We start from the raw sequence: 23,336 nt of genomic DNA on the forward strand, positions 1-23,336 counted from the left end.
GGGAAGAGAAGAGAGGCACAAAATCATCAACTTTAAAACAACTAAATTCAAAATGGTCTGATTGGATTCTACATGCAGTAAAAGGTCGGGAGGAGAGAGCAATGTGCACTGAAGGATTGAAATGCTTTTTAGAGGAGCAAACACTTGAGTCTCTGAAGTCGGGGTGGATTTGAAAGATCTTTCTAGGTACTGACTGTATTCGAGGTTTGTACAGTTTGCTCTGTCCACAGATCCTGTGCATATGTAAGTATCAGTGGTGCCTAAGATTGCAGAAAAGAAGAGAGACATCAAAATCATCACAGTCAGAGGACTGCATGACTAAAAGAGGCCTTGGTAGTCTTCTCAGCCAAACCAGTTATTTGAAAAATAAAGAAACCAAGGGCCAGAGATATGGTGAGTTTGCCAAAGTGGAAAAAGAGCTACTATTTTGGAAATACCAACACAAGCTAGTCCCCTTACCTCTCTGAGCCTCAAGTTTCACTTAAGTAAATGGGAGACAAGAATACCTACTTTTCCTTGTTATGAGGTTGTTTTGAAGGTCAGGTAAGGCCATACATGTGAATGTTCTCTATCAACTATTTTATAAAAATACACGGCCTTACTAAGATGCCTGCCCCAAAGCCACAGAGCCATCAGACCATTTTCTCAACTCCATCAAAGCTGTCCATTGCTGTCTTTGTTCAAAATATTGCTGTCTTTGTTCAAAATATTTAGAACTCCTCTCTCCGGATTTCAGAATTCTCTTCAGGGCTGAATACATGTTATTTTAAATGCCCTCAATGGTGGTATTCAGCCCACGAGAGGCTGAACTGAGCATCAGAAGCTTTCGGATTCATTGAGAATACATTAAATGGGTGAGCTGCAGAAAATCGAAGACTAGTTTTCATGTGCAGCTTGTTAACTGGTTCTGAAACACTTCCTTCAAAACCAGTTTCCAAACTGCACAACAGCAGTATCACTCGAGTAAATGCACAGTCTCAAAGAGAGATCTTGTTAAAACAATATCCAATTTCATATATAAATTCTTTTTTTTTTTTTGCAGTACGCGGGCCTCTCACTGTTGTGGCCTCTCCCGTTGCGGAGCACAGGCTCCGGACGCGCAGGCTCAGCGGCCACGGCTCACGGGCCCAGCCGCTCCGCGGCATGTGGGATCTTCCCGGACCAGGGCACGAACCCCTGTCCCCTGCATCGGCAGGCAGACTCTCAACCACTGCGCCACCAGGGAAGCCCTATAAATTCTTTTATATACAAAAGGAGAAAAAATGGAATGAGGATGAGGAATAAAAATACAGTATTTATCATCATTGTGGGGGAAGGTACAGGGCAGAGTTGGGGAATCCTTTTATTGTCTTTCAACAAAGGGTAATGTTGCTTTTTTCACTACAACTTTATGGGTCAGGTTCTGAAGAACTGTGTTGTTTTGTTTTTTAGCAAATCAGATGATTCCACTTCATTTTAGCAAATCTCAATTCCAAGGGGTAATGCAGACAAAGCCAAGAAACAACATCAGATCCTAGAAATACCAGCGTTGACTCTTCACACATTTTTGTAACGTATAGAGCCTAAACCAGCCATCAGTTCAAGTCACGGGCTCTTAAAACCACTTCCAACGTGCTCAGAACTGTCATCTTCAAATGTAATGATCACAAAATCTTGCCACTTTGTCAACATCAGAAGTGACACAACACGCATCCACTCTGAACTTCCCCATGATTATTTACAATGTCCACTCCTCTGAAAAAACAGGAGTCTAGTTAATAGGTATACTATTTCAGTGAGCCTTAGAGGTATAAAATACGGAAATTTGATATTCCATGTCATGATAAAGGCATTTTCACTGCCTTTATCATAAATAAAATGAAAAACATCTGAGCGGACTGAAGAAACACAAACTTGCTTGTCTATTAAACAGGTCAGGGTAAGTGAACACCTGAAGCTGACAGCCTCTTTGGTGCCCAGAAGACATCGGCCTGGGTAAAGACTCGATATTAGGCAGTAGGAAGGGTAATGTCTGGGTCATCACCCATTCTCTTAAGTACTCTACTTCAGTTCTAAGAATCTATATTTTGATTATCCTAATGTCTCAGTCCTACATTCTCAATCCAAGTAAAACCAGCGGTTCTTACCGCCACTGGCAGAAGCCCAGTGACATGGAGACATGTTCTCTTTCATGTGCAGTGTGTTTCCCCTTTGGGTCTTATCCCTGTCTTTATTGATCTTTTCAACTCCAAGGAAGAGGGCCCCTGCACAAAGTCCATCTGGCAGAGGCAGCTGGAAAGACCAATCGACACTGCAGAGGTCCAAGACCTATCACTGCGATGCATGTGACACCTTCTGCTGTTGATACAGGTAAGGTTTGGCAAGGATGGCCATTTTACAGTTGCTGGGGACGACCAGACTCCCTAACAGTCAAATATTTCTTAGATTATGCCAAAGGGCTATTTGAGTAGGATACTGAAGTAAACCCCAGATGGCATAGGAAGTGCCTGGTGTCTATGACTTATTCCACCTGAAGGAGGCCAAACTTCAGTAAATGCAATCAGCACACCCCCACAGGGGTCTCTGCTCCTGGAGAAGGCAGATGTCTGGTGGCTCTGGCCCTGCCTTCCCTCATCACTGTCCAGCAGCCCCTCTGCAAGAAGGCCAAGTTCACCCGGAGGGCTCTGACCCCAAGAGCATGTGGCCTGGGGAAATGGGGAAGAGAAGAGAGCCACATACACACCCGTACCCACTGTTGACCCAGCCTGGATGACTCAGTTCTCCTTCCCACATAAGGGATAACACAGATACAAGAGGCCAACAAGAGCCTTTGGGAAAATGTTTTATAGTTATTCTTTATTTAGACTTCTCATCTATTTATGTAGTTTATGGACTCAATTTAGGGAATTAACCAGAGTGAAAGTGTTACAACCATGCTGGCATTATCCCCCCATCAGGATAAAATTGGTACTTCATCACAGCTTCAGGCCTCACCCCAGAAATGCTCATCATCAGGGCAGAGAAGAGTCTGAGGAAATCAAAGAAGAGGTTTCTAAGCAGAACTTCATGTCCTTGATCCCTTAATTGAGCACTAAATTCCTTTTCCATCACTGAGAAGAGATTTGCAAAGTCTGCAGCCCATATCTACAGCTACATCTCTACTTATCCATCTCTGTTTTTTCTGCCGTGTGGAACTGACAGGCATCTGTTTCTCTACTTTCTCATTGGCTTCTGTGTGGTAGAAACCAGGAAATATTTTTCTTCAAAGTCCTGTGACTTTTTTAAAAAGTACTTTCAGCCATGTAGTTCAGTTACTTTTCCACTTCAGTGAGTTCACACTTTCCTGTTAATTTCTCCATGATGCTTATTTTTTTTAAAGTTTTTTTAAACAAAAGCAAAGTGCATCTGCTTGGCCCTTCAGAATTGTGTGTGTGTGTAAGTTCGTTCCAGTGTTAAGGTTTAGAGCTTGAGGATGTTATTGAATTTGTCTGCCAAAAGAGACCAATCTCCAATTAAAGAATCTTTTTCTCCAGTGGCCCATTCTGTTTCTATTCTTCCTGTCCAAAAAGAACTGTTGGAACAACTTCTGGAACCTCTAAGAGGATCCCAAACTGTTCTCATGTCATTTTAACTCAATTTTTGTCCCAGGGCTTAAAATTTATATGACCAGTAATTAAAGGAAAGAAAGGTTTTTCCAACGATATCAGGATTTCACATCAAGAAGTGGTCCTTTTCTTCCTAATCCACATAAAGCTTGTTTTCTTCTATAGAATATATATTAGAGAATTTAATCTTAGAGTGTTTCTTATGGTTTTGTAAATTAAACTGTATTTTTTAATTGAAGTACAGTTGCTGTATAATATTACATGTTACAGATATTCAATATAATGGTACACAAGTTTTCAAGTTTATACTCCATTTATAGTTATTGTAAAATATTGTCTATGTTTGCCATGTTGTACAGTATATCCTTATAGATTATTTTATACCTTATAGTTTGTACATCTTGTACCCATGGGTTTTTTTTAATCATTATGGGGATTTTATGGTTGCCAACTATGAAAGTGGGTTTGTATGTTATTTGATTATCTTTATCCGTGCTAGAGTGCTGTACTAAAAATACCCTCTCTCTTCTGTTTACATCTACTTCAGGTTTTCTAGTATTTCTATCCTTATTTAACTCAGGTATTTATACATGGAATTTGCTGCTCTTTTGGCACTTGCAATCGGAAAATCTTGAGGCACTTGAATTTTTGTCTCATCTTGTAACTCCTGTCTAATTAAGGGGCATGTTTCCACAATGAACAAAAAGCATATGATTTCACAAGGCAGCAATGGCACACCCAACATGGAAGCTGGACTCTGAACCCTACCTCTCACACAAGATCTTTTCATACCATCTGACATCATTAGGTCACTGTAAACATTTATTTCCAGTAATTGGGCAATAAATAAAACATGTTTGAAACAACCAAACAATCAGATGCCAAATAAATCTCAAATTTAGTCACTGTTAACAGAACCAGTTTAAAATAAAGGGCACCCTTGCACAATGGAAAAAGTGTACACATTCGATGACCCTGTGGTGCAAAAATAGATTTGAGGGGTATTTTTCTGAAATTTGGCCTCTCCCTAGAGATGAAAACTTGACTGGAAATGTTGAAGTTTTAAGCACATGAAAACATGAGATTATACTGAAAGTAGTTGGTAATTATAACCCCTAGAAATGTACTTCTAATTTGCTCTATACATTGAGCAAAATCTCAGAAATGTTTTCAAATATATATGGCATACCACTGTTTACTGCAGATAGCACAGATACTTATCTCTGCCAAAATTATGACTTTTCAGCTACTTCAAACTTGATTTACATTCAAGAAACCAATTCCTCTTAGCCACCCTGTACGTTCTATTAGATTAATTTCTATTCTTCTAATACTTTAAAGTGAATTTAGTGATGCCTGTACCCAGCCTGATTCACACAGAAATCAACAGTTTATATAATCTTAAGAACAAGAAATTATTTTTAGGACTCTGAAAGATGAAACATCACTTTCTACAATAGGAAAGGTATTTCCCCCTTTATCTTGACACTTTCCATCAAGGTGAAAAACACTTTAGATATTTCCAATCCCATTATTCCTCCTCGTTCCACTTTATAATCCAAGCCAAAACAATCTCTGTTCTTATTAATTTAACTATCATCACTAAGTCTAGTCACTGGCCACTGAGTTTTCTCCATTAATCCTCTCTCACTTCATCTCTAAAACAGCACTGGACTCCATGATTGATATTCAAGAACACCTGATTCTTGACATCAATCAAAGATGGAACTGGTTAAAACAAAGGTGTAGCTACTCATCTTTACCTCACAATCCTCCCCTCCAAGGGTCAGTTAATCAATCAGAGAGCGCATTTATCTGATTTCTGAAGCCAGGGAGTTCAGAATACTCCAACTCAGCACCATCTTTTTCTTCACAACAGCCCATAATCAAATCCTGATGCTGGATTCTTCACCAAAGCCTCTGCATTAATCTCTTCATCTTTAAATTTACTTCTTAGATTGGACCCTGATCATTTCACAGTTGGACTAAGGCCAACTTCTCTTCCCTGACCTCCTCACGTCTACCAGCCCCACGTCCACTCCCATCTCATTCAAAAGCTGAAACTTTTAAAATTTTCTAAAAGTTCATTAAATGTATTAAACTTAGAGCTTTTAAGTTCATCATAAAATTATTCTATTCATAAGTCTAGGAAATGTTCACATTTTCCTTCTTTTCCTCATAAGGAGTTTTCAAATATGCTGAGATAATTCAAAGAATAATACAGTGATCACTTGCTTTCCCACCTCTCAGAGTCAACAATTTTTACAATTTTGTTATATTTGTGTATAAAAGGCATTTGAAAGTAAATTACAGACATCATAGCATTCCTCACTCAAGAATAAGGACACTACCCTACATACCTCTAACACCATTATCACACCTAAGAAAATAATAGTTCCAAAATACCATCTAATATCCAGTCCGTATTTAAACTTCCTCAATTGTTCTTCAAATGTCTTTCAGAGCTGGGTTTTGATTTTTTTAAAACCAAGATATGATTAAGGCTCATATATTATATGTGCTATTGTCTCTCTTTAGTCTCTTTCTGAGGAAGTCAATCTTTATTTTTTAACGATATGAAGAAACCAAGCAATAATACCCTACATTATCATTCTTTCTGATGTGAGGGAGTATGATAGTTTGGGCTTGTTTCTTCACCCTCAGTATTCCCTATGAGCTGGAGGTTAGGTGTAAAGGATGGATTAGATTCAGCTCACACATTTTTGGCAAGAACACCTTTAAGGTGTTGCTCTACACTTCATACTGCATCCCATCAGGAGGCATATGATATCAGCTGTCCCCCTTTTAATGATTCTGAGTTTGATCACCTGATCAATGGGGCATCATGCGATTCTTACCTTGATACCAAGTCTTTTACTTTGCCTTATGCCTCAGGTTTAAAAGGCTTCACATCTGTGCCAAAACCTGCCAGGAACTCTAAACTAATTTACTTCTCTGGTCTCTTCTGACACTTCGTCCTTACCTGTTTCTTGCAGTGTTCTCTCTCTTCTGTTTAATTTCTCCCCCACTTCTCTGTGAGCTTAGTTTCCTAACCAATCATCCATTTTCCTCCAGCATCCAAGCAGTTCCTGAAATTCTATTCTATGAAGCTCCCATGAATTTAAATACACTGATCACAGTTCATGTTGGCTTTTCAACCTCAAGTTTACTGCCTCATTTTTAGAATGTGCCACAGAAACAAGGGCTTTTTCTACTAAATTTGTTTTGTATATGACCTCTAATGGCAATACATAAACAGAGGCGCTTACTGATGACTATGACATGAAGGTCTCAGTAGTTGTAATCTGCATCTAATAAGAGTTTTCTCACTGAGCAAAGCACTAGTGAGTATTTATGCAGTCGTTTCTGCCATTTATTTAAAATCCACCTGTACCTCCCTCTGTAACTATGTTTGCACACCAACCACAGCAAGAAGGCACAAATACTTCCAAACACCTTTGTAGGATACCTCTTATATACTATTGACTATTTGCCAGTAATTTTTTAATGCTTGGATCATCCTAATTGCACAAACTGGACAATCATGGGCATTCAGCAATATTTCTCACCAACAGGAAAAGCAAATATCTTCTGAGAATGTTTTCGCAAAACAGGTCTTATTTTGAAGCTGTGTATTAGTTACTACACATGCAAAATGAATTAAGAATTGAGATCACTGTCTGGATCATTCAGACCAAAAGTCAGAGAAGTATCCAGATAAGGCAAAAAAGTGTTCCACCGAGTTTGGATTATTTGGGTAACTCCACCAACTATCCAATGCATGTGGATTGTATAGTCCAGCTTAGGCCTAAAAGTAAATAATCTGCTTATATTCTTTCTAGTTAGCAATCATCTGCCTACGATTATATGTACAAGAATAACAAGTCTGTTGACATCTCATTTTCTTGCTTTTTACCATCTGTGTTCCAACTTGGAAACTAGGGAGAAGGATATTGGGCACAGAATTTTAAAAGGACCTGCTTTTTTCCTTTCTCATGACCAACCTAAGCTGAAATGACTAAACAATGCAAATGGCACCAAATTCATCCTCCTTCTCCAAGGCTTGTCTGGGGCAAACTGTGCAGCATACGAGGTTTACTTCAGCCCCACTGCCCCTATAAAAACTTGCCCTTAACACAGTAATCCAGTCTTTACTTCTAAGCTAAATGTAAACTGATGATATTCCTTCTCCAAAAAGCATGTGTTTAAACCTGGTCTTCAACTGAGGAAGGAAAAGGTCCCTCTTAAGTAGGCATTTCAGGCTCCGTAGGCAGACCAAGGTTGTGTGGGGCATCAAGCCTTCCCTGTCTTACTGAAGTTACGTGACATAAGCAATCACCTGCTCTCTTCTTATGTTTGACTCTATCAATAGGTAAGTGTCTTCTAAGCTAGTAGTTGCGTAGGTCTGTAACATTTGCAGAGCATGTCACATTACCTTGTCTAATCTTGACAAAGCCCCATATTCTTGTCTCCACTTTACAAATAAGGAAGCTGGTTCCCTGCCACCAAGTGCTGAGCCCATGGCTCTAACCAAGGTCTTATAACTCTACATGGCTGTTCTTTCCATTCTGGTCTACAAACCAATTTTACCTCCTCCCCTAGAAGAAAGGGGATGACCCAACCATGGACTTGCCCAGCACCTAAAAGTGTTCTCCAGGTTTCAAAAGCAAGAACGATTTATTCTACTCCCAACAGATATTTCACTCACACACAAACACACACACAATTTTCTGAATATTCAGGTAACAGCAGGAATAATAAATAGATCTCGCCTATTCTTCTCACAGGGGGTTCAAATCATAATCACGTGACAGGAGAAGAACCATAGGACAAAGCTATGTCATTATCACGTAATTCCAAAGCAGGAAGCACCAAGTAACTGGGGTAGAGGAACCAGTAATTTTATGTTGCTTTTACTATGCACATTCAATGATGAGTTTTAAAGAGAAGTCAGCCTCTCTCTCACTTTACGATATATAGACCTAAAGTTACACATAAATTCAATGATATTTAAAATGCACTTCAAACAACTCATGCATTGCCATTCTAGTTATAAATTTGTGTAAGAAAATAAAAGATGACAAATTATGGCAAACTTTTTCTGAAAAGGGCTTTGCAGACCATATTTTAGGCATTTCAGATCATATGACCTCATTGAAAGTATACCATCCTTCTGTCCATAGCATGAAAGCAGACATAGACAGTATGTAAATGATGGGTGTGGCTGTGCCCAATAAAGTTTTATTTACAGTAACAGGCCCACAGGTCAGTTTGCCAACCCCTTCTACAAAAAACTTATTTCTACCAAGTCTGTCTTTCCTACTACAATGAGACTATACCTAGAACACATCACTAAAATGGGCTGGGCAGTGTTGCTCACCTGCGACCCAACAGTCTCCTGGAAGCACCGGCCAAGCTGCGTCTTAGCAGCCACCGGATACACGTGAGGAATGACTTGCTGGTGGGAGTATGAGGAATGGACCGTCTGAGTCTTCTGGACAGGAAGCCCTTGGTAAGAGACTTGGGACTGGCCTGGTTGAGCTTCTTTTACCTTCTGGCCTGTTGGGCCATCAACTCTTGAAACCTGATGTATCTGGACTGAGGCCTCAGGAGGGTGCTTCACATGGATATTGACTATGTTAGGAGGAAATTTCACTAAAACAGATTGGGAAGAAAACTTGTCAGTCATAAATAATTGATACGCACATCAGGACGAAAGCAAATGTTCATGCTAGTCAGCATGAAACTAAGTTTTATATACACACATATACTTAAGTACATATATATTATACCTGGGATAAATGATACATTTTTAGTGTGTATCTATTTTTGCTGCACAGCCATTAAAAAACTCTTGAGAGTAAAAGGGGACACTCAAAAATTAAACCTGAATTTATATACTTTAAAGAATAAAACTGCTTTTACAAAGAGAAATTTAAACTTCTCACAGTAACAGATCCATGAGACAAAAATTTTTTTCAGAGGAGTCATAAAACTACGAAATTTGTGCTACTTGTGGTCATACATTCTACCAAACAAGAGTAATAAAGACTCAAGAGTTTGATTAGTTTTGAATTTCTCACAAAGTTTCCATTGTAGAGACTGTAGGATTTACAACACAATTTCACAAAGCATAGTTCTCTTACCCTTAAACCTGGTGTGTACGTACTTTCGTGCTTCCTGTGATACACACAAAATACCAAAGTGTGATATTTTACATCTCTATTTTCTTTCTCTGCAGCTTTCACACAGAATTTCATCTTCCGATGCTAAGATTCAGGTTTTAAAGAATAAGAGCCAGTAACACTTCTCTGACTCCTTTTTTAAAAGTTGTGCATGTGTAAGAGGTGCCAGGTTGAAAAGAATGAATTAGTCATAGAATTTCTGAGCTCCAAGTGACCTAGTTTACCTTCCTCTACAGATGAATAAACTGAAGCCCAGGGAGGTGAGGTTACAGATTGTTTAGAACTAAAACCAAGAGCTCTTCGACTACAAAATAGACTTGGTGTTCATCAGCAGGTATTGTGTGATCTTCTAGTTTATTAATCCCATAAGGGCCAGAACACCATCTTGTTCATCTTTCCATTTCCCAGGACCTACCAGAACAGTGCCATGTATGTTTATCAGCTCTTGGTCCTGCATCACCAGAGAAAGATGGGCTCCATTTTCTTATTTCCTAGATACCATTCCCTACAGCCTAGAAAGCACTGGCACCATATACCTGGGCCCATATTCTGTTCCAATACCAGCCCTGCAGACACTTGGCTTCTGTATGGGTTTGGCATGTTAACAGAGCTCTGATGAACGGGCAAAATCAAAATAATCAGCTTACCTTTGACTCCTTGCTGGCTCGTCATGGTCAGAGGCAAAGTATGTGTTGAGTGGACGACATGTGTTCCCAACGCCTTGCCTGACTGCTGGGAATGCTGATAAAGTTTCGGCACGCCAGCACCATGGACCGGAATCTGACAAAGCTTCCCTGTGAAATTTGGAGGGCACTGGCATTTGTCCCTTGAACTGCATTGGCCTCCATTCATACATGGAAGATGGCAAATTACTGTAAAGGAAAAGAGAAAATGTGGAGAGTGGTTAGTTTCTCAAATGCCAAGTAACAATCAACCAACAAAACTCCCCCAAAGCACAGCCATCATATTCCCAATGACTTTAGAAATGGTAAACAAAGGAGTATACACTATGACAAAAATACTTCCTTTTTTTTTTTTTTTTAACTATCTTTTTCTTTTCACCTTAAGTAAGTCATTTAGCTCTCCAATTGCTTGTGGTTGTTCACCCACAATGGTGGCAAGAATTCATGGGGAAAAATCTACATGTATATTTATACATATAATATATATATTACATATATTTATACATATAAAGCTACTTTATATATATAAAGTAGCCACTCAGCATATCTCTTGCATTCTATAATTACTGTGTTTTCCTATTTAATTACTGGTTTATTTACTGTCTCCCTAGATTATAAACTCTTTGGGGGAAAGGAATATGCCTAGTTTAATGACCTTTGTATCCTCAGCACCTAGAATAATGCCTGGCACACAGTGGACATTAAATATTTCCTCAAAGAATAAACAAATGAGAGTGCTAAAAATAATATCTGTTGAGAATTTTCTCTACGTAAGACACTGAAATAAGTGCTACCCAGAATAAGGGAGCAGAATAGTTTGAATCCTGCTTTACAGGAATTTGCAATCTCATTGGGATAACAAGACCACAGCGAAACCTAGAAGTAGCAGTGATTAATAGTTGGAAAGTTATTTAGAATACCAAAAGATAAAAGGACATGTTTGGGTGAAGAATTTTAAAAGGAGTTTTAAATCCTGGCTAAATTCAACTTCAGGCGAACCTATTTATCACGAATGAATTCTTCCTATCAGCCCTTGAACTGATCGGATTTCCAGCAGCTTAAAAAATAGCCCCTCAACTCCATTTTCTTCCAGCTTCTACTCTGCTTCAATCCTCTCCTCCATGACCAAACTTTCCAAAAGAATTGTCTGCTCACTTCTCCACTCACTACCAGCCAGCCAGGGTCACGTTGTGTTTCCCTTTCCCCACACCTCTCCTATGCTGAAACTCCTCTTACTCAGGTCACTAATGGTCTCCATGTTGCTAAATCCAATGGATGGATTTCAGTCTTCCCTTGGCGTCTGTGACATCTCAACCCATCTAGTTTGCTCTTTCCTCTTTGTTCACTGTATCTTAATATTCTTTGCAGACTCCACTCTTTCCTTACCCTTGAAACACTGATGTGCTTCAAGATTTGGTCTTAAAATCTTCTGCTTTACTAACTCCATACATTCTGATTTCAGCCTATCATATGATGATGTCACCCAAAACTACATTTCTTAGCCAAAGCTTTCTGCTGTGCTCCACACTGTCTACTACTGTTTATTTCCTGTAGATCTTCTACAGGTACCTCAAACTTACAATGTCCTAACTGGAACTTGATCATCTTCCCCTAACATCTCCATTCACTGAGAGACCCTTAACAGGAACCTGAGGGCTGCTCTAACCTTTCACCCACCCAAACATCCATCTCCAGGTCCTGCCTTCTAAACATTCATCAAATATTCCCACATCTTTCTCATCATAGAGATCCTGTTCTCTCTGAAACATCATTCCCTACAATCTAGCTGCACTGACCTGGATTCAGTTCCTCAGTGGACAGGGCCTCTCACCCCTCTTTAAGCTTTATATACCCTGTGTCCTTGGCCTGGAACACTCTTTCCATTTGTCCCCCCTCACCTACCTAACTCCTACTCACCCTTTGGATACTGCTTAAACCTCAGTTCCCTGGAAGCACTTCCAATTGCCCCTCACCTAGGTTTGGTGCTTCTCCTCTGTGCTTCCGTGGGCTCTCATTCACTGCTCCTCATGCTGCTTGGCTTACTGCATTACAATCACCTGACTACTTTTCTGTACACCTCATTCAACTAGAGTGCTGTGAGGTCAGGGACTTTAACGTTTTACTTCTAGCATGGTAGCTCAGCTTTTAGAAAAAGGCTGCAGCTCAAAAAAAAAAAAAAAACTAGATGAAAGAATGAACACATTTATGGCTACCACTTTGTCAAATACCATTCTACATACTACAGAAGAAAGTAAAAGCTAACTGGAACTACTAGGTAATATATAATAACTAAAAATACAAATAAGTAACATTGGAAAATGTAAATTCTGTGGAACTCCAGAGAAAAGTCATTTCTGGGAAGTCAAAATAGACTTTACAGGAGAGCTCATTTGAGATAAGCCTTTGAAGCTAGGTAGGCTTCAGAAAAACAGAAAGGATTATATCCTAGGAGGATAGTGTGTAAGAAAGGGGGAGGTAGGCATATTTGGGAGATAATGAGGAAGTCTACCCTGCTGAAACCCCAGATTCCTGAGAGGAGGGGTCAGGTGATAAACTGGGAGATGTAGGCTTAAGTCAGACAATGGATAAAGGCCTGATAAAAAGTTTGGATTTTATTCTGTAATTAGCAAGTTATTCTGTAGACCCCAAGGAGAGAATTTTCCAGGAAGATTACTCTTGTGATAGCATGTGGCATTAGCTGGAAAGGAGAGTGACCTAGGTGGAGAAGTCAGATAGGAGACTATTAAAATAACTGAAAGACAAGTTGAAAAATCCATGGATTAGGATGATGGCAACAAGAATTAAAAGAAACATGAAGTGGGCTTCCCTGGTGGTGCAGTGGTTGAGAGTCTGCCTGCCGATGCAGGGGACACGGGTTCGTGCCCCGGTCCGGGAAGATCCCACATGCCGCAGAGCGGCTGCGCCCGTGAACCATGGCTGCTGAGCCTGTGCTCCGCAACGCGAGAGGCCACAACAGTGAGAGGCCCGTGTACCGCAAAAAAAAAAAAAAAGAAAAAGAAACAGGAAGTAATATTATGATAGATGGGCAGTCAGTACAACATGGAGATATGCACAGGAAATAAGCAGCAAGCCAAAGAAGAGGGAAGACAGTGAAGGAGACAGGAAAGAGCTGGAAAAAATGACCAAGGTAACCACCTAGAGCTATGTCCAGGATCTCACTATGTGGCAGATGAAGTCAAAACTGCCCACACTGGATAAGGTCTGGAATATTTTTCCACCAGTGTCTGATCCACACTGAGGTGCAGAGTAAGAAGAAGAGTCAAAGCTGACTCTGGGGTTGAGTCAAAGACTTTGTAACTCCCAGTTCAATTCTGAATTGAATTTCTAAATGACAGGTTGGCTACGCTGGATGGGTTCAGTGTGTAATAGGCAAGGACACAGGGAGCCTGGCCGAGATTTCACAATACTACAAATAATTTATAACTGGAATACAAGCACTCCTCACTTTGTATGGTTCCAATATGCATGAATTTCAGTTAATGCAGTTTAGCTAAATAACTTCAGTCCCCCAACAACACGGTTTGAACTTCATTTGCAACAATATTAACTAGGTAACTGCATAAAGTACAAACTTCACTGCTAGCTCTTTGGTCCACAAACCACTACATAAATAACAGATGTGTACCATGATCAGTAATCAATCATGTCACTTCCTTCAGAGGCTGCTGGTGATTGATCCCAGCATATCTGTTATTCAGTTCATGCACAGACAGCAAAGCAGGTAGCTGTGTTGCCTCCTCACTTTACATTGATAAACTCGCATGACATTTTACAGAGGTGTATAGTCAAAAGGGCAAAGAAATGAAAAGTGGTGACGCTGGAAGTGAAATTGGAAAGTGGTTGTGATGTAGGATAAAGATGGTCCAAAGGAAATAACATTAAAGGAACTCACAGATATTCCACAACTTTGAAAGCATAATGGTAAGATATTGGAACCTGATTCAAACTTGCGAAGGAGTGTAACGGCTCACTAAGGCAAAGAAGAGATACTCCACATCATAAAGTATATGAGAAGAAAGCAAAAATGTTCTAACTACTCTTGTTAAGTTCTACTCGAAGAAAGAAAACACTTTAATTCTCAGTGTTTCTAACATTTTAAATTACAGGGCACTAGATAAATATCAGCTTTACTATTTTTTTTCCTTTCCCTATAAATACATCACCTACAGTAAAACAACTGTAATGTTTTGACAAAAAAAATTTTTAAGGTGACAGAACTAGTAATTTTCCCATTGATTATTAAGATTGTTTTGCACAGTTACAGCTTGCATGGTTATTTTTATGGTCCTGCATCACCATGCAAAGAGGACTACCTTTAATCTTTATTAAAATAACTTCATCTATGCTATCATCTTTTTTTTTTTTTACAAAAGAAACTGACTTTTATTTCTAATATCAATAGCAGATTTTGGAATCCAACGTGAATTTAATTAGATTTGTTTAAAACTATTTTTAAACCTCTGAGATAGCTTCCACACAAATATTTCAAGAACTGTACTAGTCTAAGTGGATACAGCAATAATCCCAGAAGAGAACTCCAATAACCCTGTTTCTCTCTGGTCATAAAGGAAACCGTTTCTGCTGACTTATTCCAACCAATAACAGGCCACTATTTATAACCATTTATGAATGAGAAATAAAATACCTATTCTCCTGTTCCAGCATTTTCACAAAATCTAACTTATAATTTAAAGTTCTTTGCCCCAGCTCACTCACTGTACATTGAGTTCTTTGTGGCAGGTGCTATTTTTAAAGTTAAATAGTCTTTTATGTCAAAGAAAACAAATTTAAAATCAACCTACAAAAGTTAAGGATTTAACTATGAATAGTTTCTTTCTGTTTCAAGAGTTCATGCCACTCTCAAAACATCACCTGGTGATATATAGTCTGTGCAGCCAGCGTTCTATAAAACTTTCTCACCATATGAAGAGGAAAAAGAATAAGTTATCTTTAAGGCTGGCTTGTGGAATGCTGGTTGTAAGTCTAGCTATGGCACATATATTTTAGAACATATAACTGGAAGGTGTAATGTAGAATGCTGGCTGAGAAATTCCATAACCTTGTCAGCTTGACATTTTGCTGGCCATCACCATAATTCACTACATGGCATCATGCGGTCACCTGGGACCTACAGCAAATAACAAGAGGTATATGGGCCTTCAGCCTGTTATTCCAGAAAGTGGAATATCGTGACAACCACTCCAAGTATCTCATGGTACAACTATAAAAGGTCACAATGAGCAAAAGGATCCAGGCTGGAAGAAAAAGTTGGAGGCTTTAAATATGCCCAGCATTTCAGTGCATTCCACCATTCACACTGGTCTGTAAAACAACTTGCAGGACTCAAGAAACTGGGCTGACAGGATAATATTCACAGTCTATGCCACAAATTGGAACTTAGTTTTAAATGAATAGGTACTGACTTGGATACAAATAAGGGAAAACTGAATTTGCTGCAGATTTGAGTTATAAAAAGCTAGACTCTCATTCTTCCCTGTTATCTTAGCTGACTATAAAAATATTTCAGCTGCTTGTCCCCAAAAGGCGCTCTAAGAATGTACTTGACTTCCCTACAGCAACACCCGGGCCCCTCCACCCACCCCCTCGCTTTGTGTGCCAGCAGACAGACTGTTTCAAGTTATTGTGGCTAAGGCAGAACAGGGAAAACAAACCTCCATCTGAAGGAAAACTTACATCTGTCATTTCACAGAACAGACATACACATGATTTTGATTTGTATAGCTACTTCAACTTTCCCACTTGTCTCTGATTAGGAGAATAATGTTCCCTTAAAGGCTTTCAACATTTTGTTTGATGTCCCTTGCAGGGTGAAAAGAAAGCAATAACATTTTTAGAAAGTACAAGGTACCATTTTATTTCTCCCTCAATATACCTACATCGCCCTCTTTTAAAGGGTACCCATAGATTCTATTCAGCCAGAAAGTAGGTTAAAAATGTAGCTATCTAAAGCTTTCAGATAACAACTATGTCAGATAATAATTAAATGCCACAGCAAACCACTGCTCATTTTAAGAACCTAACCCACTTTTTAAAAACCTGCATTTTTGCCTTTTAATTCAGTATGCATCATCCTGCCACACCAAAAAATAAAATAAAATAAATAAAGCAACTGAAGCTGAAAGCCAAGATGGAAGTCACGTTCCTTTGGAGCAACGACAGAGGAACTGAGGAGGCCTCGTCTTACACAGAAGCCAAGAAAGGAAGAACAGAGATTAGTAGGCATTTACGAAAATCTAAGTTTGAGTATTTTTTTTGAACGCAGAGATTTATCATTGCTGTGCTCCAAAACTGCTTACAGCCAATTCTAACGTATACTGAGTCCCAGGCTGAACCAAGAAAACATTCAAGTAACACGCTGTCTGGAACAACCTGTCCAAGGAGGTGACATTTCACCTAAACCTAAAGGGAGAAGAATCCCATGATGTGCAAGTTGGCAGAACAATGTTAGCAGAAGAAGAAATAATAGGAGCTAAGACCTTGAGGTGAGACATGGCTTAGAAAGGTCCAGAAACTGACAGGAGGCTGATGCGGTGGGAATGTCAGAAGAGGAGAGCAAGTGAGAAAAGCTAGGTGGAGAGACAAAGCAGGGCCAGATTCCTGTTTCCTTCCACAAGGATATAGGGCTGCCTAGAATACAGTAAACAGGAAAAATGTAAGTAAGTTAATACTTGGGACCAGGACAGATTATGAATCACAGGAGACAGAACCAGGGGAAGAGAAAGAACAAGGATAAGTAAGGGTAAGTAGAATCATCTATTGTATACACAAGAAATGTGCACTGTAAACTTGGCTTTGAGTTTCTGGACCTTAGCCAGATTGAAGTTAAATTCTGGAAGGTTTAATTTAAGACACAAATAGATAATGATTCTACAGATAGGAGGACTTTTAAAAAATTCTTTATATTGATTACATATGGGCATGATAATCGTAGTGGGTGGAATGGTGGTCTCCCAAAAGATACACCCATGTCCTGTGAATGTCCAGAATCTGAATATTACTTCATGTGGTAGATGGGTGAACACCACCTTACAATGCAAAACAAATGTGATTAGAAATCCTGAGAGGAGGCACTTGTCCTGGATTATCCAGGTGACCTCTCATTTCAGTGACAAGGTCCTTTTAAGAGCGAGGGCCAGGGAGCTTTGACCGAAGAGGAAGAGACAATATGACTGAGGCAGAGATCGGAATGACGCAGCTAGAAGTCAAGGAGCACCAACAGCCATGAGAAGCGGGAAGAGGCAAGGAATAGACCCTCCTCTAGAGCCTCCAGAGGGAGCGTGGCCCTGCCTACACCTTGATTTTGACCTTCTGGTCTCCAGAACTGTGAGAGCATACATCTCTATTGTTTTAAGCAAAAAAAAAAAAAAAAAAAAAAAAAAAAGAAGAAGATGAAAAAGGTACAATAATACAATATGTGTAACATTATGAGACTAATGTTCTTCATAGTACATGTAAAAGGAAAAAACAGAGTCTAAAGAAATCTTGGAGCAAAGAGAAAATGCTTCCACAAAAGCTAAAAATGCACCCACCATACTCTTTGCTGCCATAGACAACCTCTTTGTTTTACCTGCTCTGGAAATTAAGATGACCATTTTCATCTCATCCCCATCTATCAAATGCTCAAGTACACTGGACAAGAATTAAAGGAAATTCACATTTCAACAAATGCAATATCTCAACCTTAATACAAACAAAAATCCCACAAATCTAATTTTTAATGCTGGTGCACATTAGCGAATGCTTGGATAGCATGTTCTGTTTATAATCCAGGAGATAGGAAGCCCTACCACCCACACATGCATCAGAGCTTCCTATATGGGATAAGACCATTCATCATCTCAACTTTGTTTATGGCTTTCTGCTCACTGATCATCAACCTCACCATAGCTGTGGGCTATCTACTTTGATCTAGTTTTATATTTTTCATAACATACGGAGCGTCCTATATCAAGCAAATCACAAAATTCCACTTTATATCCTCCATCCACAGAGGCTTGCTCTCAGTAACTCGCAAACCCTGGGCTCTTTTACCCTTAGGAATAACACAGCAACATCTGCAGGCTACAGAGTAAACACACCAGTCCCACACACCTTGGGATAGGGGCAAATCATTTCATTTTGTGGATTACTGTGCCTGTGCCCTCCTCTGCAAAAGGGGGTGGTCCAATGACATAATCCACAGGTTTCTACAATTAAAGTTCTATTCCTACAATTAAAGTTCTCAAAACGCTAACCAAGTTAGTAGAGTGAAATTCAGATTTCCTCATCTCATCTAATGAAACTGGCATGATATAAAATTTTTAAAAGGGACAAATACATATCCAGCCACTTGCAATTTACGTAGAAGGGAAAGGGTTTATCTGTTACATGGTGTGCTTTGTTTTTATTTTAATGTATAATCAGATACTGATTCAAACATAAGTTGCCTACTTCGTAACAAAGCAGTTAATAAAATTCCCAGAGGTTTATGCAAAGCTGACTTCACTTGGGAGAATTATGTAAACATAATTGGGGAAATGATAGTGCTGTACACTAATGGACAGGGAGATAGGTTTCACAAAAATGATGACATGCTTCATCCTTAAAGACCATACCTTTTACAGTGGTATCACTGCAACTATCTTCAGGAACACGAAGTCATTTTAGCTACTGTAGCAGGGCATTTTCTTTAATGTCATTGCAAAATGCTTTCTCAAGAACCAAGTAATACCACTTAAGCTGTACACAATATTAACAATGAGTTTTAAAATGTACTGCACGGGAGGGAGGAACACTCCCAAACTCATTCTATGAGGCCACCATCACACTGATACAGAACCAGACAAAGATGCTACGAAAAAAGAAAACTACAGGCCAATATCACTGATGAGCGTAGATGCAAAAATCCTCAACAAAATACTAGCAAAGAGAATCCAACAGCACATTCAAAGGATCACAGGCAGAGTTGGAGGGAGGGAGACACAAGAGTGAAGAGATATGGGGATATATGTATATGTATAGTTGATGCACTTTATATAAAACTGCAATTAACACACCACTGTAAAGCAATTATACTCCAATAAAGATGTCAAAAAAAAAAAAAGATTCATATACCCTGATCAAGTGGGGTTTATCCCAGGAATGCAAGGATTCTTCAATATATGCAAATCAATCAATGTGATACACCATATTAACAAATTTAAGGAGAAAAACCATATGATCACCTAAATAGATGCAGAAAAAGTTTCTGACAAAATTCAACACCCATTTACGATAAAACCCCTTCAGAAAGTAGGCACAGAGGGAACTTACCTCAACATAATAAAGGCCATATATGCCAAACCCACAACCAACATCGTTCTCAATGGTGAAAAACTGAAAGCATTTCCTCTGAGATCAGGAACAAGACAAGGTTGCCCACTCTCACCACTATTATTCAACATACATTTGGAAGTTTTAGCCACAGCAATCAGAGAAAAAAAGAAATAAAAGGAATCCAAATCAGAAAAGAAGAAATAGAGCTGTCACTGTTTGCAGATGACATGATACTGTACATAGAGAATCCTAAAGATGCTACCAGAAAACTCCTAGAGAAAATCAACGAATTTGGTAAAGTAGCAGGATACAAAATTAATGCACAGAAATCTCTTGCATTCCTATACACTAACGATGAAAAATCTGAAAGAGAAATTAAGGAAACACTCCCATTTACCACTGCAACGAAAATAATAAAATACCTAGGAATAAACCTTCCTAGGGAGACAAAAGACCTGTATACAGAAAACTATAAGACACTGATGAAAGAAATTAAAGATGATACAAACAGATGGAGGGATATACCATGTTCTTGGATTGCAAGAATCAACATTATGAAAATGACGATACTACCCAAAGCAATCTACAGATTCAATGCAATCCCTATCAAACTACGACTGGCATTTTTCACAGAACTAGAACAAAAAATTTCACAATTTATATGGAAACACAAAAGACCCCGAATAGCCAAAGCAATCTTGAGAAAGAAAAACGGAGCTGGAGGAATCAGGCTCCCTGACTTCAGACTATACTACAAAGCTACAGTAATCAAGACAGTATGGTACCGGCAAAAAAACAGAAATATAGATCAACGGAACAGGATAGAAAGCCCAGAGACAAACCCACACACATATGGTCACCTTATCTTTGATAAAGTAGGCAAGAATTTACAGTGGAGAAAAGATGGCCTCCTCAATAAGTGGTGCTGGGAAAACTGGACAGCTACATGCAATAGAATGAAATTAGAACACTCCCTAACACCATACACAAAAATAAACTCAAAATGGATTAAAGACCTAAATGTAAGACCAGACACTATTAAACTCTTAGAGGAAAACATAGGCAGAACACTCCATGACATAAATCACAGCAAGATCCTTTTTGACCCACCTCCTAGAGAAACGGAAATAAAAACAAAAATAAACAAATGGGACCTAATGAAACTTAAAAGCTTTTGCACAGCAAAGGAAACCATAAGCAAGACAAAAAGACAACCCTCAGAATGCAAGAAAATATTTGCAAATGAAGCAACTGACAAAGGATTAATCTCCAAAATTTACAAGCAGCTCATGCAGCTCACTATCAAAGAAAGAAACAACCCAATCCAAAAATGGACAGAAGACCTAAATAGACATTTCTCCAAAGAAGATATACAGATTGCCAACAAACACATGAAAGAATGCTCAACATCATTAATCATTAGAGAAATGCAAATCGAAACTACAATGAGGTATCACCTCACACCAGTCAGAATGGCCATCATCAAAAAATCTACAAACAATAAATGCTGGAGAGGGTGTGGAGAAAATGGAACCCTCTTGCACTGTTGGTGGGAATGTAAATTGATACAGTCACTATGGAGAACAGTATGGAGGTTCCTTAAAAAACTAAAAATAGAACTACCATATGACCCAGCAATCCCACTACTGGGCATATACCCTGAGAAAACCGTAATTCAAAAAGAGTCATGTACCACAATGTTCATTGCAACACTATTTACAATAGCAGGACATGGAAGCAGCCTAAGTGTCCATCGATGGATGAATGGATGAAGAAGATGTGACACAATCTTCTTTATATATATCTTCTTTATATATATGTATACAATATATGCAATGGAATATTACTCAGCCATAAAAAGAAATGAAATTGAGTTATTTGTAGTGAGGTGGTTGGACCTAGAGACTGTCATACAGAGTGAAGTAAGTCAGAAAGAGAAAAACAAATACCATATGCTAACACATATATATGGAATCTGAAAATAAATAAATAAATAAAAGGTTCTGAAGAACTTAGGGGCAGGACAGGAATAAAGACGCATATGTAGAGAATGGACTTGAGGACACGGGGAGGGGGAATGGTAAGCTGGGACAAAGTGAGAGTGGCCTGGACATAAATACACTACCGAATGTAAAATACATAGCTAGTGGGAAGTAGCCGCATAGCATGGGGACATCAGCTCGGTGCTTTGTGTCCACCTAAAAGGGTGGGATAGGGAGGGTGGGAGGGCGATGCAAGAGGGAGTAGATATGGGGATGTATGTATATGTACAGCTGATTCACTTTGGCATAAAGCAGAAACTAACGCACCACTGTAAAGCAATTATACTCCAATAAAGATGTTAAATCAAAAAATGTACTGCACCACTGTAATTTGCAAACTTGGTCTAGAGACCAAGTTCATACTCTCACCAAGTTCATTAATGATCTGCTTGTTATTTATTTATCCTGAACCTTCAGGATAGATTTACAGATTAATCTAAATTTAGAATTTTAAAATATTTGCCAAGTCAAAACCTTGACGTACATATCTAACTTGAGAACACAAAACTGCAGTAAAATCTCCTATCTTGGTAGCCAGTACAAATTCTTGGAGTCCTTTCAAGTCAGGTCTAAATATGGCCTCCAATAAAGAAACTTTCCTCCAAAGAGAGGAAGATACTGAATAGGAAGAATCCTAGAAGGATTTGCAAATGGGGTGGGGGGCATCTAATATAATTTCTGTGTCATTTATCAATCTGCCTTGTATTGTAATTATTTTCTTGTTTCTCTTCCTCCTACTAGATTTTGGATACGGTAGGAAAGAGTCCATGGTCTCATCTTTCTATCTCCCGCATTTCTCATACAACAGCATTTTGCAGATAAGAACTCAACGTAAAAATGTTGCCATTAATTCCCTAAAAGCTTGAGATGGAAAAACAATGCAGCATTTACCTCTTGTAACACACTCCTCATTTTTCTTCTGATGCTGTTTAACTTTAGCACACACAGATCTTCCTCAACTTACAAAGGGGTTACGTCCCAATAAACCCATCTTGAGATCGGCTGATGGGTTGAGAAAATCAGAAGTCAAAAATGAATTTAATACACCTAACCTACCTAGCTTAGCTTTGCCTGCCTTAAACATGCGAAGAACACTTACAGTTGAGCAACATGGTTTAATACAAAGCCTATTTTATAATAAAGTGTTGGCTATCTCATCCAATTGATTGATTACTATACTGAAAGTGAATAACAGAATGGTTGCATGGGTACAGAGAAGGGTTGTGTGTATATTGGTTGTTTACCCTCGTGATGGTGTGGCTACTGGGAGCTGCACTGGCTGCCACTGATCAGCCTCATGAGAGAGATCCTACTGCCTATAACTAGCCCAGGAAAAAATTAAAATTCAAAATCTAAAGTACAGTTTCTACCAAAGGCACATAGCTTCCACACCACTGTAAAGTAAGTCAAACCACTGTAAATTTGGGACCATCTGTACTAAAACAGTAGTCTTCAAACTATCCTCCAGAACACACTGTAGTTTCCACAGAGGTGCTAAAAAGGACC

General features: G+C 39.0%; 1 protein-coding gene across 15 annotated transcripts in view; it reads right to left on the reverse strand.

Annotated features, from left to right (window-relative positions):
* LTBP1 (latent transforming growth factor beta binding protein 1) overlaps positions 1-23,336 on the reverse strand; it is a 424,762-nt gene that overhangs the window by 197,174 nt on the left and 204,252 nt on the right. For all 15 annotated transcript variants that reach the window (XM_033838746.2, XM_033838748.2, XM_033838744.2 and 12 more), the window contains 2 exons: positions 10,417-10,641; positions 8,965-9,239 (listed from right to left, as the gene is read on the reverse strand). In XM_033838746.2, the coding sequence (XP_033694637.1) occupies positions 8,965-9,239; positions 10,417-10,641 (500 nt within the window). The remainder of the gene's footprint in view (positions 1-8,964; positions 9,240-10,416; positions 10,642-23,336) is intronic.

Source organism: Tursiops truncatus, chromosome 14, assembly GCF_011762595.2.
Source record: "Tursiops truncatus isolate mTurTru1 chromosome 14, mTurTru1.mat.Y, whole genome shotgun sequence".
Classification (NCBI taxonomy): domain Eukaryota; kingdom Metazoa; phylum Chordata; class Mammalia; order Artiodactyla; family Delphinidae; genus Tursiops; species Tursiops truncatus.